General features: G+C 39.7%; 1 protein-coding gene across 4 annotated transcripts in view; it reads left to right on the plus strand.

Annotated features, from left to right (window-relative positions):
• Malt1 (MALT1 paracaspase) overlaps window positions 1-13,770 on the plus strand; it is a 57,610-nt gene extending 43,840 nt beyond the window's left edge. For 3 of the 4 annotated variants that reach the window (XM_036205272.1, XM_036205274.1, XM_036205275.1), the window contains 4 exons: window positions 2,966-3,115; window positions 5,714-5,871; window positions 7,920-8,045; window positions 8,926-9,577. In XM_036205272.1, coding sequence (XP_036061165.1) covers window positions 2,966-3,115; window positions 5,714-5,871; window positions 7,920-8,045; window positions 8,926-9,366 — 875 coding nt within the window. In that variant the 3' untranslated portion in view covers window positions 9,367-9,577. Of the gene's footprint in view, window positions 1-2,965; window positions 3,116-5,713; window positions 5,872-7,919; window positions 8,046-8,925; window positions 9,578-13,360 lie in introns of those variants that run through there. The other variant, XM_036205273.1, reaches the window with a different exon arrangement.
• The last annotated feature ends 1,545 nt before the right edge of the window (window positions 13,771-15,315 follow it).

The following is a 15,315-nucleotide window of genomic DNA, read 5'->3' on the forward strand; positions in this document are numbered from 1 at the left end:
ACAAGTGCTCTTAGCCACTGTTCTGTCTCTCCAGCCTTTGTCGTGTTTTGGTTGTGTTGTTTTTGCTTTGCTCATTGATTGAGAAGAATGTTGTGTGATTTCTGTGGTAGTGCCAGTGTGATTGATTATATTGAGCTAAGATGAGTGGATTTTATTGGCACATTTTAAATGTAGCCTGATTTACTATGCCAACAATTTGCATAGAATTTTCACATCTCATTGCAAGTATTAAATGTTTTTAAATGTTCATTAAAATGTTGAGTAGAAAAAGAATGTTCACGTCTATATTCATATGAGAGATGAGCCTGTATTTTTACTTTCTCATACTATTTGTTTTGATTTTTGGTATCAATGTTATGTTGGCTTTGTAAAGTGGATTGGAGCTTACAGTGGTTAATTGTATGTTAACTTGACTGGGACTCAGTGCCAAGACATTTAGTCAAACATTGTTCAGGATGTTTCTAGATGGTTGACCCATTCATTATTCTAGATGACATTAATGTTTAGATCGATGGGCTTTCATTAAAGCAGGTTATATTGTGATGTGTTTGGGCCTTATCCATTGGTTGGAAGAGGAATAAGGATGTCACCCAAACAAGGATTTCTGTCAGAAGAAATCAGACTATAACTCTTTGCTGTGTCCATGCCGTCTGTTTGCCAGTGTCACAGGTTTTAAACATGCATCTTCACAATTTTCTAAGCCAGTTCCTACATTAATTCCCCCTCCCCCTCTCTGTAAACACGTATATACACACACATACCTTGTTGGTGCTATTTCATTTGAGAACTCTAATTCAGAGAATCCACAATTTAGTGAAGAGTTTTATATAACTGTGATTATAGTACTTGGTTTTATAGTAGTACTGTGTAACAGTCTAAGAATGGTATTTTCTTGGGTAGATGATTTTTACTACTACTGAGTCAATTTTTAGTAAGTTACATTTTCCCAGGAAATGTTTTCAAAATTGTTGGGATGGAGTTGCAGATAGTTTTCTCTAGTGGTCTTCTTTAATTTCTGCATTATCCATAGTTTTATGCCCTTTCCACCAATATTCTGACTTGTGCCTACTTGCTTTTTTCCCCTTGATCATCTGCTGCAGACTCGGTCAGCTTTACATTTGGCCCACTGTGTCCCCTGATCCTTCATTAGCTGGTGTATCACTGGTTTCTGCTTCTCTGTCGTGTTTGTTTTGCTTTGCATTTACTCTGCTGTGCTGTTTGTAATGTCTGAAGATGAACACACACTGTGTAGTGATTGTTAGGAATGCTTTTTACCTCTTTGTACCATGTTAATAGGGCCACATCGGCTTCCTTTTGACTGACTGTATGCTATTTGTTAAACATTTATTTCCAACCGTTTCATGTCATTCTGCTTTGGCTATAACTTGTAGAGGCAACAAGTAGCAGATTTTTTGTTTGTTTTGTTTTCGAGACAGGGTTTCTCTGTGTAGCTTTGGCACCTTTCCTGGATCTCGCTCTGTAGACCAGGCTGGCCTCAAACTCACAGAGATCCACCTGGCTCTGTCTCCCGAGTGCTGGGATTAAAGGCATGTGCCACCACGGTCTGTCATCAGGTAATAGATTTTTAATGCAAAATGATGATCTTTTCTTGAAACTAAGAATTTTAATTCATTTACCTTTTTTGGTTTTCGTTTGTGGTGGTTGATGGGTTGGTTTTGTTGTTTTCAAGCAGTTTCTCTATGTAGTTGAGGCTGGCCTGAAACTCAAACTCCTCTGGAAACTCAAAATCCCAATGCTAGGATTACAGGAATGTACCACCATACCTGAAGTTTTAACTATTTTTAGCCATCCAGTTTTTCTATTTGGTTAAATCTTCCTGTTTCTTTTTCATCTTTTTTTTTTTAAGTTCTTTGTATATCTTTGCTTCTTAACCAACAAGAATCTTTAACATATAGTCCTTGATCCCAACATACTGATCTATGTTTAATTTGAGATTACAGGAGCAAACCATCACCCCTATCTTAGGTTTACTATTTATTAACAATTCATAGTATAGTATATAAAAGTAGGCTGCTGATGGTGGTGCACACCTTTAATCCCAGCACTCGGTTGGCACAGGTAGTGGGATCTCTTGAGTTTCAGACCATCCTGGTCTTCAGAGAGAGTTCCAGGACAGCCAGAGCTACATAAAGAAACCCTGTCTTGGAAAAAAAAAACAAAAACCAAAAAACAAAAAACAAAAACAACAAAAAAAAAAAAAAAAAACAGAAGTAGAATCAGTAAATTACCATTTACTCATACCAAATATATGATAGATTTTAAATTTAAATTGGTGAATACAAATATACAAAAGTCTGCCCATGTTGGATAAAAATAAAACTACAACAACATGCTTATATCATTTTTGTTAAACTCAAAGCTAAAATGTTAACGGACTATTTACAAGTACTATGTGATGATATTTGTTAACCATTAGCTGAGTAATGGTTACTTCAAGCTGGGGGCAAGGAAACGGTGGTGCTTAGGCTAGGAAGGTGGCTTTAACCAACTGCTTCCTGTTTAAAAATAGAGGTAGTTGAAGAAAATGGGGCTTTTCATTTTCAGTTTTCCCATGTATGTGCTGTCGTCTGACTTTCTACTGAAAATGTTTCTCAGCAGTGTACAGACGTAAAGCTACTGTGGCATCCCTTCAAAAGGAAGCACGCTGAGCCACTTGTGGTACTGACACCAGTGTGTGTCCAGCCTTAGCGACGTGGTGAGGTTGAGGTTGTTAGCACATGCAATATGAGCCCCTGTCTCAGAAAACCATAACTAATAATTAGGAAGCACGCTTTCAGGTCAGTGTTTTTATGTGTTTGCTGACCGCACTGCTTCTTCCCCATGCTTGGTACGTAGTAGGCACTGAGTAAATGTTTGTTACAGGTGGTACTGAGACTACAACCTGACTGAATATTTTAGATAAAAGAATCAGTCTTTAAAAAGTGTTTACCCTCTTGTCTTTCAGATATGGGGAAGTGTCACCTTACCAAGGGCAAACAAGCTCTAGAGATTCGAAGCAGCTTGTCTGAAAAAAGGGCACTTACTGATCCAATCCAGGGAACAGCTTGCTCCGCAGAGTCCCTAGTACGGAATCTACAGTGGGCCAAGGCGCATGGTAAGCTCAAGTCTGTTTCTTCTGAGAGCTTTACAGCATAAACTTACTATTTATTTTGTTTTTTGTTTGTTCATTTTGCAATGCTTTTTGAAACAGGGTCTCTCTTATGTAGCCCTGCCTGTCCTGGAACTCACTATGTGGACCAGGCTGGCCTCAAACTCAAAGAGACCCACTTACCTCTGTTTCCTGGGTGTTGAGATTAAAGGTGTGTGCCACCATGCCCAGGTATAAACTTATTTTTAAAATCATAAGTCTTTTTTTATCCTGACTAAAGAGTTTTCTCCTGAGTTTTACAGTGAAATTGGGGTGGGGTAGGTGGCAGATAGTGGTGTGTGCCTGTACCCCAGCACTTGAAAGGCTGGGGCAGAAAGATCATGAGTTCATGGCCAGTCTAGATCCATGGCAAGATGCTACCTCAAAACTAAGTGTTCACTGGGTGGCAGTGGCGCATGCCTTTAATCCCAGCACTCAGGAGGCAGAGCCAGGTGGATTTCTGTGAGTTCAAAGCCAGGCTGGTCTACAAAGCAAGATCCAGGACAGGCACCAAAACTACACAGAGAAACCCTGTCTTGAAAAAAACAAAACAAAACAAAAAAAGTAAGTGTTCACCTAGTAGGCAAGTCCAAAATATTTCAGTTGTATATATTATGTTGGTTTATGCTAAAAATACCAAATTATCTAGTTCATTATTTTACTATTAGTGAAGACAAATTTAATTTATTTTTGTTTGTGTCTTTTGAGAAAGACCTCATTATGTAGCCTAAGCTGGCTTAGAACTCCAAAACTTAAATAATCATGTTTAATTCTTTCTGAGTTAAATTTTTATGTATGTGGGATGCAGGCAAGCCTTTGACTTCTCCATACTGTGACTTCTGAAATGTACAGTTGTCAGGAGCCAGGCAGGTCTGGATTCACCGTGCACTCAGCTCTGTCTCCTAGGGTTGTAGATATCACCCACAAGTTCACCTGTGCAGACAGCATGCTCACAGCTGCTGCTGTCCTGCGATCCGAGACTCTCACTCAGTAGGGTAGAGTGGCAAAGACAGAGAAAGAAGATGGAGAGAGGTCAGATCTGCACCTTGACAACCTTCTAGTGGTTTTATATGGTGTAGTAAAAACAGCTTCAAGTATTGCCTGCAGGAAAGGGTTTTCTGTGAAATTCCCCAAGCATCTACTCTGAGTCTTTTTTCATAAGAAAGATCGAAAAATAATGTGTTTCTTGAACTTCTTTTTAAAAAATCTTTGTTCTCGGAAGTTGTAATTTTTGGCAAATTATCATGTTAGAGCACATTAAAGGGTAAAGAACTATAAATCCATCATCTTCTAGATAATTGCACAAACAATTAAAATTGAATGTCTTTTCCACATATATATATATGTATATGTATTTTTTTTTTTGTGTGTGTGTGTGTATATATATATCTAGATAGATAGATAGATAGATAGATAGATAGATAGATAGATAGATACACACACAAAACAAAACTATAGTGGTAAAGGTAAACATTAAGGGATAGGGCATAGCTCAGTAGTTAAGTATTTGCCTGGCATACATGAGTCCTCAGGTTAGGGTCCTAGCACCACACCACAAAATTAAAATTAAATTAGCTCGACAGAAGATAACCTTTCATCAGACAATACCAAACTAGATATGGTGGTGCACAGCTGCAATCCAGCCTTGAGAGCCTGAGGCAGGAAGGAGAGTTGAAAGTTAAAGGCTAGCCTGGGCTAGTTAAGGAGTTCCAGGTCAGTCTGGGCTACCCAGAACCTATCACCCTATCTCAAAAACCAGAGAGAAATATATACTTAAAATCATTTATTTTATTTTTCGATCCCACACACTCAAAAAATAATTCTGTTTTAGTGTATTTATATTTTGTGTCAGTTACAGACAATATGGTTGCATATGTAAGTGACATCTAATAGCTCTTCCCATGATCCTGAATGAATCCTAAATATATGAAATATTGGCTGATAGAAAAATATCAAGCTGGGTGGTGGTGGCGCCCACCTTTAATCCCAGCATTCAGGAGGCAGAGACAGGTGGATCTCTGTGAGTTCAAGGCCAGCCTGGTCTACAGAGCTAGTTCTAGGACAGACAAAGAAACCCTGTCTTGGAAAAAAGATGAAAATGAAAAATATCAAAACCCAAAAATACTATAGTTATTCAGGAGTAGCTGAATGACTACTTACCAAATTATCTTAGCCACTTGGTGATATATTTTGTAAAATTCTTGTTTTAGTAAGAGGTTTTAGTGTAATAGTAGAGAGCTTACCTAAAATGTGCAAGACCCTGTGGGCTTTATCCTTCACACCATACCACACCACACCACACAAATTCTTGTCATAAAGATTGAGTCATCAATAAAAATCTATGTATATTTTTATTACCACTAGGAAAACTGTATATGCAGATGGCAAAAGTTTGGCTTTTGGTCTAATTGTGTGCATATGTTTCAGCAGTAACATTATATAATATTTTTAAGCAAAAGTTTTAACCATATACTGCCCCATGCAGATATTTGCTATCCATCAGAAAATTTGCTAAGCACTCTTTAAATGATATTTTTATATGTTGTTTTTATTGTTCTTTTCCAGAACTTCCAGAAAGTATGTGCCTTAAATTTCAATGTGGTGTTCATATTCAATTAGGATTTGCCGCAGAGTTCTCGAATGTCATGATAATCTACACAAGTATAGTGCACAAACCACCTGAGATAATAATGTGTGATGCCTATGTTACTGATTTCCCTCTTGTAAGTCTCGTTTCTTTTATTTAAAATAGAATGATATGTTCTCATTTATTAAAGACTAAACTTTGAGATGAGGCTATAGCTTAGGAACAGATGTGTAAGGCCCTATGTTCTAGCCCCAGCACCAAAAGAAAAAAGAAGTCATGTAGTTGGAGTCTTTCTGCCTGGCCCAGTCAGGACAAATCTCTCTTACCCGCCAGTCCCATAGTCGCTCAGACCCAACAAAGAAAGCACACAGAAACTTAGATTGTTAAGAAACTGTATGGCTGTGGCAGGCTTCTTGTTATCTACTTCTTCTATCTTAAATTAACCCATTTCTGTTAGTCTATACTTTGCCACATGGCTTGTGGCTTACCAGTGTCTTTACATGTGGCTTTTCGTGGTGGCGGCTGGCAGTGTCTCTCCCCAGTCTCCTACTTCCCACAATTCTCTCCTCTCTTGTCCCGCCTATACTTCCTGCCTAGCCACTGGCCAATCAGAACTTTATTTACACAGAGCAATATCCACAGCAAAGTCACTTAAATAATAAATTAAAATTCAATGGTGAGTGAAAAGGAAGTCTATGTTCTTCTGTGTGCTTACTTGTGTAACACTGATCATCATGTTTAATAACTGCCACAATACCTTAAGTTTGTCAGATTCAGAAGTGTCCAAAGTTCACTCAGGAAGGATGTCTGCAGTATCTTATCCTCTAAATAGAATTTTAAATGTGAGAAGAATGGAATATTATATATACAAGGTCTGTGTGTGTGTGTGTGTGTGTGTGTGTGTGTGTGTGTGTGTGTGTGTGTAAATGCCATGAATAACTTTATGTACTTATTTATTTGTTTATGTTTGGTTTTTCGAGACAGGGTTTCTCTGAGTAGCCCTGGCTGTTCTGAAACTCACTTTGTTCCACCTGCCTCTGCCTCCCAATGCTGGGATTAAAGGTGTGGGTCACCACTGCCCAGCTGAGTAACTTTATTTTAAAAACTTGAGTACAGTATAAGTGTTTATTACAACATAAAATTTACTGCTGGAACTGGAGCGATGGCTCAGAGGTTATGGGCACTTACTGCTCTTGCAGAGGACCAGGGTTCAGTACCCACATTAGCTAGCTCACAACCACCTGTAACTAAAGTTCCAGAGTATCCAACATCCTCTGGCCTTCACAGGTACCCTTATGTATGTGATATACATATACTCAGCCAGGCACACATCCATATACATAAATAAAAAATAAGTATTTTTCAAAAAAGGACTGACTTGTCAAACTATGGTAGCCATAAGAACAAAAATCAGTTTTTTCCACACATTTAGTTCTGTTATCACTTTGGATTAGTTTTTTTTTAAAAAAAAGTATATAACTATTTTTTCCCTATGTACGTGTGACAAATTAAATAAGCAAGGACTAAGAGAAAAAGAAATCCTAAATATCATTGTTATTACTTACAGAGGATTCATGGAAGACATAGCTTGTGTGAGAACAAAGTATGTAGCATGAAAGTATGTAGCATGGGGTGCAGTCCCAGCTACAGTGTATAGGGTAGGCCTCCTGGGTGATGGGCCAGAGAAGACCATGGGCTTCCCTCTGGAGGAGCAGAACCCCTCCGGTCCTTCACTAGAGGGTTGCTTCTAAAAGAAAAGGAGAGGAGCTAATTTTTATCTTGCTCATTTATTCTTTCTAAATATTCTAAGCATATGGATCTCCCTGCACCTTCCCAAAATGATAATCAAAATAAAATCAAGGAGTTAAATAATAGGACTGGAAAGGAAACTGAACAGGTTACAAAGCGTTTCAAGAGTAGTTTAAAAGGCAACCATCCTTTCAGAAATAACTTCAAATGTTTTTAATGTAACTACTTTTTAAATGTATAGAGTCCAGAATTCCTATGGCAGCTTGCAGCCTTAGAAGATTGTTTCCATGTTTCTTTAGTCCTGGATAAGGGATTACCTATTCAAGCCAGTGCTAATGAGAGAACAGTATCTATGAGGGTATTTTATGTTATAGACAATGTTATAACTTCCATTGATTGTATCATTGACCTTCACTGATTTGTGTTTTTTTATAGGACCTAGATATTGATCCAAAACATGCAAATAAGGGAACTCCTGAAGAGACGGGCAGTTATTTAGTGTCAAGAGAGCTGCCCAAGCATTGCCTCTACACCAGACTCAGTTCACTACAAAAACTGAAGGTCACTACTTTTCCTGTTTGTAGCCACAGTGAAAAAGCTGTGCAACTGAACCTGATTGGGATAGTCTGTGGATGAGCCACTTCAATGGGATATTAAATTGGAGCAGCAATAACCAGTCTACAGTGGGTCTTCCCAGGGATACATCTGGCATTCAATTCTGTCCCTGACACTGGCCTGTTGAGAAGTTAGGTACATAGTGGATATGTGATACATTTTGAGTCATGATTTCTTTATTGTCACTTTCCACAAAACATATAGCAAATTAAAATTGGAATTGCTTTTTATTCCATTTCTTGTTGACTGACAAATAAGAAACTGGTTCTGTACTGTTAAGCTTTCTAATATAAGCATATCCTTGCCCCCCAAAAAAAAAAAAAATTTTCACTTTTTTTCTTAGCTACATGGTTACAGTGTAGTAAAACTTAGGCAAAGGAATGGACACTTGTTATGCAGACAAGAGACTATTATTTTTTGTTTATATCTAGTTTACTTCAGCTCTCCTCCCATTATCTGATTGAGTTCCTATCTAATAATATGGTAAAGCAGCTAGGGCTTTTAATGTCCTTGTAAAGTAGATGATTTTGACATTAAAGGACCCTATTTCTGGTTCTGGGGAAGGGTGAAATTCCAGTGTCTCACTGCATGGAAAATGCCTCTCACAGGGCATCAGAAATGGGAAATCTCTGGTTTTGCAGCTTATTTTAGTAAGAACTGAAACTCTGGTAGCAGATAGATAGTAAATGATGCAGCCGCCTGTTTGCTGTAGGGTATTGGAAAGGAACCTCAGAGAGGAAGCTGAGTGGGGCTTTGTTGTGGGTACGGGAGTGGTTCTTTAAGGTTCCACAGTTAATAAACATGACAAACCTCTTTTCACTTGTAGGAGCACCTGATCTTCACAGTCTGTTTATCCTATCAGTATTCGGGACTGGAGGACACTGTGGAGGAGAAGCAGGAGGTGAATGTTGGGAAGCCTCTTATAGCCAAGTTAGACATGCATCGAGGACTGGGCCGGAAGACTTGCTTTCAAGCTTGTCGTATGCCCGATGAGCCTTATCACAGCTCCACGCCTACCCCAGGGGGGGCAGGGTGTTTTCACTCATCTCAGGACTCATTCCATGACATGTACCATTCACATCTTGGTCATTCAGACAGTGACCTACCACCAGACAGGTGTCACTGCAGCCGGACTCCACATACGTTTATTTCAAGTCATCCCGCCCACCAGTACTCCTGCCAGTTTGGGAGAAGTAACGTGCCGGTAGAGACAACTGATGAGATGCCATTCAGTTTTTCTGACAGGCTTATGATTTCTGAAAACTGACCTCAGGTTTGTAAAAACTAGAGTAATTCCAGTACTTTCACATGAACTATCACTTACATACTATGCGGTGTGGTGAAAAGGCAAACGTATATGTATAGAAAGAAAACTGGCAACAGGTTTTTATGGCAGGCTCTCAGGAGTGTGAGGTACCAGAGTTACATTATTTAAGCTAGGTGGTGGTGGTGGCAACACTTTTTATCCCAGCACTCAGGAGGCAGAGGCAGGTGGATCTTAGAGTGTGAGGCCAGCCTGGGCTACAGACTGAGTTCCAGGACAGCCAGGGCTACTCAGAGAAACCCTGTCTGGAAAGATTTAAAAAAAAAAAAAAAAAAAAAGGAAAAAAAAAAGAATTACATTATTTAACCAGACTATCTCTTGTTTTCGTCTCATTTTAAGACTTTGTTCTAAAAGCATGAAGTATCAGGCCTGTGAATATAGCTCAATGGTACAGTGTTCAGCTAAGAGGTGGAAGGCCCCGGGCTTAATCATCATTACTGGAAAGGAAGATGAATTGTTAGAGTGTATGTGTATGTGTACCAAATATTTTCATTTTGACCACTCAGAAAAGTGGTAAGAATGGCATTACTAAAGATTGAATTATATTGTTGGCACCAAAAAAAGAACCCTTTCTTTTTTCAGAGTTCTTTTATGTGTAAGTGTGGGGGCCTGAATATATACGTGTTGTCATGGAGACTAGAAGAAGGCATAAGATCCCCAGAACTAGAATTACAGACAAGTGTGAGCCACTCACTGGGAATACTGGGAACTTAACTTGTGTCCTCTGCAAGAATACCAAGTTCTCACCAGGTGGTGGTGGCACACACCTGTAGTCAGTCCCAGCACTTGGGAAGCACAGGCCCGCAGATCTCTGTAGCATGGTCTACAAATCGAGTTCCAGGACAGCCAAGGCTACATGGAGAAACCCTGTTTCAAAAATAAATAAATAAATAAAAAATAAAAGACTGGCAAGTGCTCTTAATCACTAAGCCATCACTCCAGCCCCAGAAAGAATCTTTTCAATCACCAGATTTAACAACTTCCTTTTATCAATGGGAAAATAGATCGAGGCAAACTGTCTTGCATTGAAGCAGAACTGAAGTCTCAGTTCTAGGCTCAAATTTCTATTCCAGTGGTTTCCTACTCCACACTTCCTTTTCTGCAGTTTCTCAGATAGGAATTGTTTGTGTACATAAGGAGAGAGGGAGAGGGAGAAAGAGCTGTTTATAACCCCGAGAACTGCTTATGATTATGTGATTACAAGATTTTGCTTCAAGTGTTAGTCAAGAGGCTTGTATATAAATTTTATGTGGAACAGACTGAAATTTCTTGTTCATAAGTTCATGAAAAACAAGGAAGTGATAAAATGTTTATGTTTAAAGCTACAGTAGAGGTTAAGAATAGAGATTAGACTGGATAGTTCTGATGGCTGCTGAATTTTCCAATCATTGAAAGTGGCTTCCTTGTTTCCTTGTTTAACTTCAAAAGCTACAGGAGATAATAGCCTATCGTTTCTATTTGACCTACAAGCAGACTTAAAAGCAACTTGAAATAACAAGGTAACTGGTAACAAAAAGATTAGTAATCACAAGAGTCCCGACAAAGAAAATCCTTCAAGCAGATGCCAACACAGTTCAGTTCTAACAGACGTTAAAATTAGCAACACCTTTCTTTGCAGATCTTCCTGAAATACAAAACATGTCCCACGTTCTCTCAAGCCCAGAGCATCACAGCAAAACTGCAAACCAGCATCTGTTGTACATACAAACACCAAATCATTAAATACTGCCAAACTAAATCTAGCAGTATTAAACCTTATCACATGCTGGGTGGTGGTGGTGCATGCCTTTAATCCCAGCACTTGGGAGGCAGAGCCAGGTTGGATATCTGTGAGTTCAAGGCCAGCCTTATCACGGAAGATCCCAAGAACTCAAAGTTGGTTTAATGTCCAAAATTCAATTAGGCTAATATGCAGTTGAGGTTTTACTTTTCATAGTAGCTATGTTCTAGAAAGTCACTGTACACACCACCTTAGATTTGATTTTACAAAAATAAAAATGAGGTTCAGAAGTATTCAGTGAGGCTGCCCCACTAAGGGACCATAGTTGGAATTCACTTCCTGTCCAGCTTGTCCCATAGCATAGCATACTGACCTACCTTACCCCATCCCCATCCTTTTATCAGCTGAAAGAGCTGAAGCAAGAAGACAGAGCATTGCCCTGTTAGACCTCAGCTGGAAACACGAGTACTGGATGGCTCCAAGTTTTCACTGGTCTACACATGTCTACACATTTTTGGGGGGTGGTTATAGCAAATCAATAAGGACACAAATACATGATCATGTGTGTCCATCTGATAAGTAGAAAAAAAGACACTAAAACCTAACATCCTTTTGTGATAACAAACTGAGCAAAAGGAGGCCTTCAACCTGAAAAAATATTTAAAGGTAATAGATTGAATGCTGAATTCTGATCAGGAATAAGGCAGTGTTCTGATGTATTCCTGTAATCCTAGCTGTTAGGAGGTTGAGGCAGGATTAGTGTAAAGTTGATGTCAACCTGAAATACATAGTACCAAACCAGTCAGGAATATATAAGGAGTCTGTCTCCCAAAAAAATTGAAAAAGGAAAATAAGTAAAATACCGTAAGGTGTTTGCTGTGAGATGTTCTGTATGTCAAATGTGTTGCTCTGATTGGTTAATAAATAAAACACTGATTGGCCAGTAGCCAGACAGGAAGTATAGGCGGGACAAGCAGAGAAGAGAATTCTGGGAAGTAGAAGGCTGAAGCAGAGAGACACTGCCAGCTGCCACCATGACAAGGGAGATGTAAGGTACCGGTAAGCCACAAGCCACGTGGCAAAGTATAAATTAGTAGAAATGGGTTAATTTGAGATAGAAGAAGTAGATAACAAGAAGCCTGCCACGGCCATACAGTTTGTAGACAATACAGGTCTCTGTGTGTTTACTTGGTTGGGTCTGAGCAGCTGTGGGACTGGTGGGTGAGAGATTTGTGTATATATTCCACTCTGTAGTTAACCCCATTTCTCAAGTTCACCCCAACATTTTTCTCTTTTTGCTTTATTGACTCTTTGGGAGTTTCACATGTGCCCCAATTCTATTCACCTCCTGGTCCCCCATTTCCTCCCCTCACTCCTGCCACATCCCCCCCACATAAGGAAACAAAGTATGCAAGCAAGTGAGCAAAAGCAAGAACCAAAAGAAAATTAAAAAAAAAACAAAAACCAAAACCACTGCAACAAAATAATCTCTGCTTCTCCAACACCTCTTCATTCATTCTGGTGGCAGTGGAGGCTTCAGTGTGCCATCTAGTATACCTCTTTGTCCCATCAGCTTTAGTGTTCATTGCAGTGAGTCACTGCTCTGGTTCAAGGCCTCTGGTTTCTGGTACACCCTCATCACTGGATCCTCACCAGAACTCCTTTGGCATATCCCATGGCTTCCACATGTCTTGGAGATCTTGCAGGTGCCGTTCCACAGGACGAGTCCCTTCACCAGCTCCCCCAGGTCCTAGATGGGGTAGATGCTAGGGTGGGCCAACCCAAGGCCCAGCTGTGGGCCTGGATGGTAGCCAAGCTGGTTAGTCCAGACCCCTGGGGCCACCCACCTCAGGCAAGGGGATGAATGGAGTCAGCTCCCCTATGTGCATGTCCTTAGAGTCGGTTCACCCTGGCCTGTGGTGAGGGTTGGTAACCCCAATGTTTTAATTCATATTTTGATACTATGAGTTTTATCCAGGTCTAACTAAAGAATATTTTAAATTTTTACATCCAACCACTACATGACATATTTCTCTTATGGACAAACTATTGGTACAGAAAAATACATCTGAAGCATGAGAATGATGTGTAAGTGCATACTGTCTTTTCCAACTTGGTGGCAGTGAAAAAACTTGAGTACCCCAGACACAAGCTTTGGCTTTACTCATGAAGAGGCTTCATTTCTCCTGGATGGTGACTACTATTTTCTCTCTACAGCCGCAAATGACGGGCTAACATCAGAGGGCCTAAAGTCCTTCACAGAGTTGGCAGTGCTCAATGAAGCTATTCCTATAAAATGCCGCTGTTGGGGCAAATGGTGAGGCTCCTACTGACAACACTGATAATTCAGCATTCAGGCTGAAACAAGGTTGCCCCAAGTGGGAGACCAGCCTGAGCTACATGGTTGAGTTTCAGAAGCCTATGCTCTAGAGAGAGAGAGATAACTCAAGCAAAACTAAAAACTACCAGTCTTTTCAAAAGGATCAAGTTTGATGTTCTCGCAACTGTACCTATACAAGTAGAGTATAGTCTGGGAAGGATTTTCATGAGATTGGGAATGTACAGCAAAAATAAGTTGCACAGGCTGGAGAGAGGGCTCAGAGCACCACTGGCTGCACTTCCAAAGGACTCAGTTCGATTCTCAGTACCCACAGGTTGACTCACAACTGTCTGGAGCTCCAGTTCCACGGGATATAATGCCCTTTTCTGGCCTCCAAAAGCACTAGGCATGCACAGACATACATGCATGTAAAACACCCATACACATACATTTTAAATTAAAGCCAGACATAGGGATGCATGCCTTTAATCCCAGCACACGGGGCAGAGGCAGGTGGATCTCTACATAGTGAATTATAGGACAGCCAGGACTAGACACACAAACCTTGTCTCAAAAAAAAAGTAAATGAAATTGAGTAATTAAAAAATAAGAATCAGTTACAGTTGAATTTTATTCACTCCAAAATCACTTTGTAAAAACAGAAGTGCAGATTTGATATGACCAGTTATTAATGTATTACATGTTCTGAGTACCAACCCAGAATAGCATAATAGTTTATCTGCATTGTGATTATATTTTTTGTTTGCTTGTCTATGTTTTCCAAAGTGTACATCCTGAACAACTGTTGTGTAACTTTGAAATATAGATGAATGCCATTATGTAAAGATGCCCAATTTTGACAAGTTTCTTCTGAGGACGTGTTTTTATCTTCTGTAAACATCCTCTTACATATGAGTACTGGTGCAGCACGCATATTTTCATGTCATGAATTACAGAGGTGTTTGTTTCTAATTCATGTTACAGTATGAGTAAAGCTGGGCTGAGGGTATAGCTCAGTCAGGGGTGGGTGCTTGCTAGCACCCCCAAAGCCCTGGGTCTGAGACACAGCACCATCAAACCAACATAAATCTGGTCCTACCTACACATTTTTTTTTCATCAGGTTTGAGCATTGTAAGCAGTAAAAAACAGCAAGTGAGTATTCTCCATTAAGTTGCTGGGCTTGAAAGCAATGAATAGCATCACTTTCTGTATGCTGAGATGAGCGTTTTCTATTCAGCCTCATTTAACCTTAAGCAGCCTTGTACTTCTAGATGAAGAAACTGATTGTCGGGCTAACTTGAGATGTTCGTGTACCTCGGATGACTCAAAACTAGACCACAGCGATGTTTTTGCTGTTACAGAAGATGGGGAAGGAGTTGCAGTGACTGTAAATCAATGCAAAAGCTGTGTTCCATCGGGTACTCATACCTGATGAAGAAAAAAATAGAGACTTTTATGTCTAAGAGACAAAAGTAACAAAACTACTTTTGAAGTCTGCAAGAAATTGTTGTCTTTTGACAGCAGCAGAAATGATGTCTTTAATTAGGAGACCTCACGTGCTAGGTCTTGGGGTTCTCTAACCACAACAGGAAAACGCTTCAGATAACTTCTTTCTTTTTTTTTTTTTTCTTTTTCTTCTTTTTTTGGTTTGATTTTTTGAGAAAGGGGCTCTCTAGTCCTGGCTCTCCTGGAACTCCTTATGTAGACCAGGCTGACCTCAAACTCAGAGAGATCCACCTGCCTCTGCCTCCCAAGTGCTGGGTGGGATTAAAGGCATGCGCCACCGTGCACAGCTTTCTGAAAACATTTTTTAACAGTGTCTCACTAGTTCAGTCTTCAATGAGAATACTT

The sequence above is a fragment of the Onychomys torridus genome, chromosome 13, assembly GCF_903995425.1.
Source record: "Onychomys torridus chromosome 13, mOncTor1.1, whole genome shotgun sequence".
Classification (NCBI taxonomy): domain Eukaryota; kingdom Metazoa; phylum Chordata; class Mammalia; order Rodentia; family Cricetidae; genus Onychomys; species Onychomys torridus.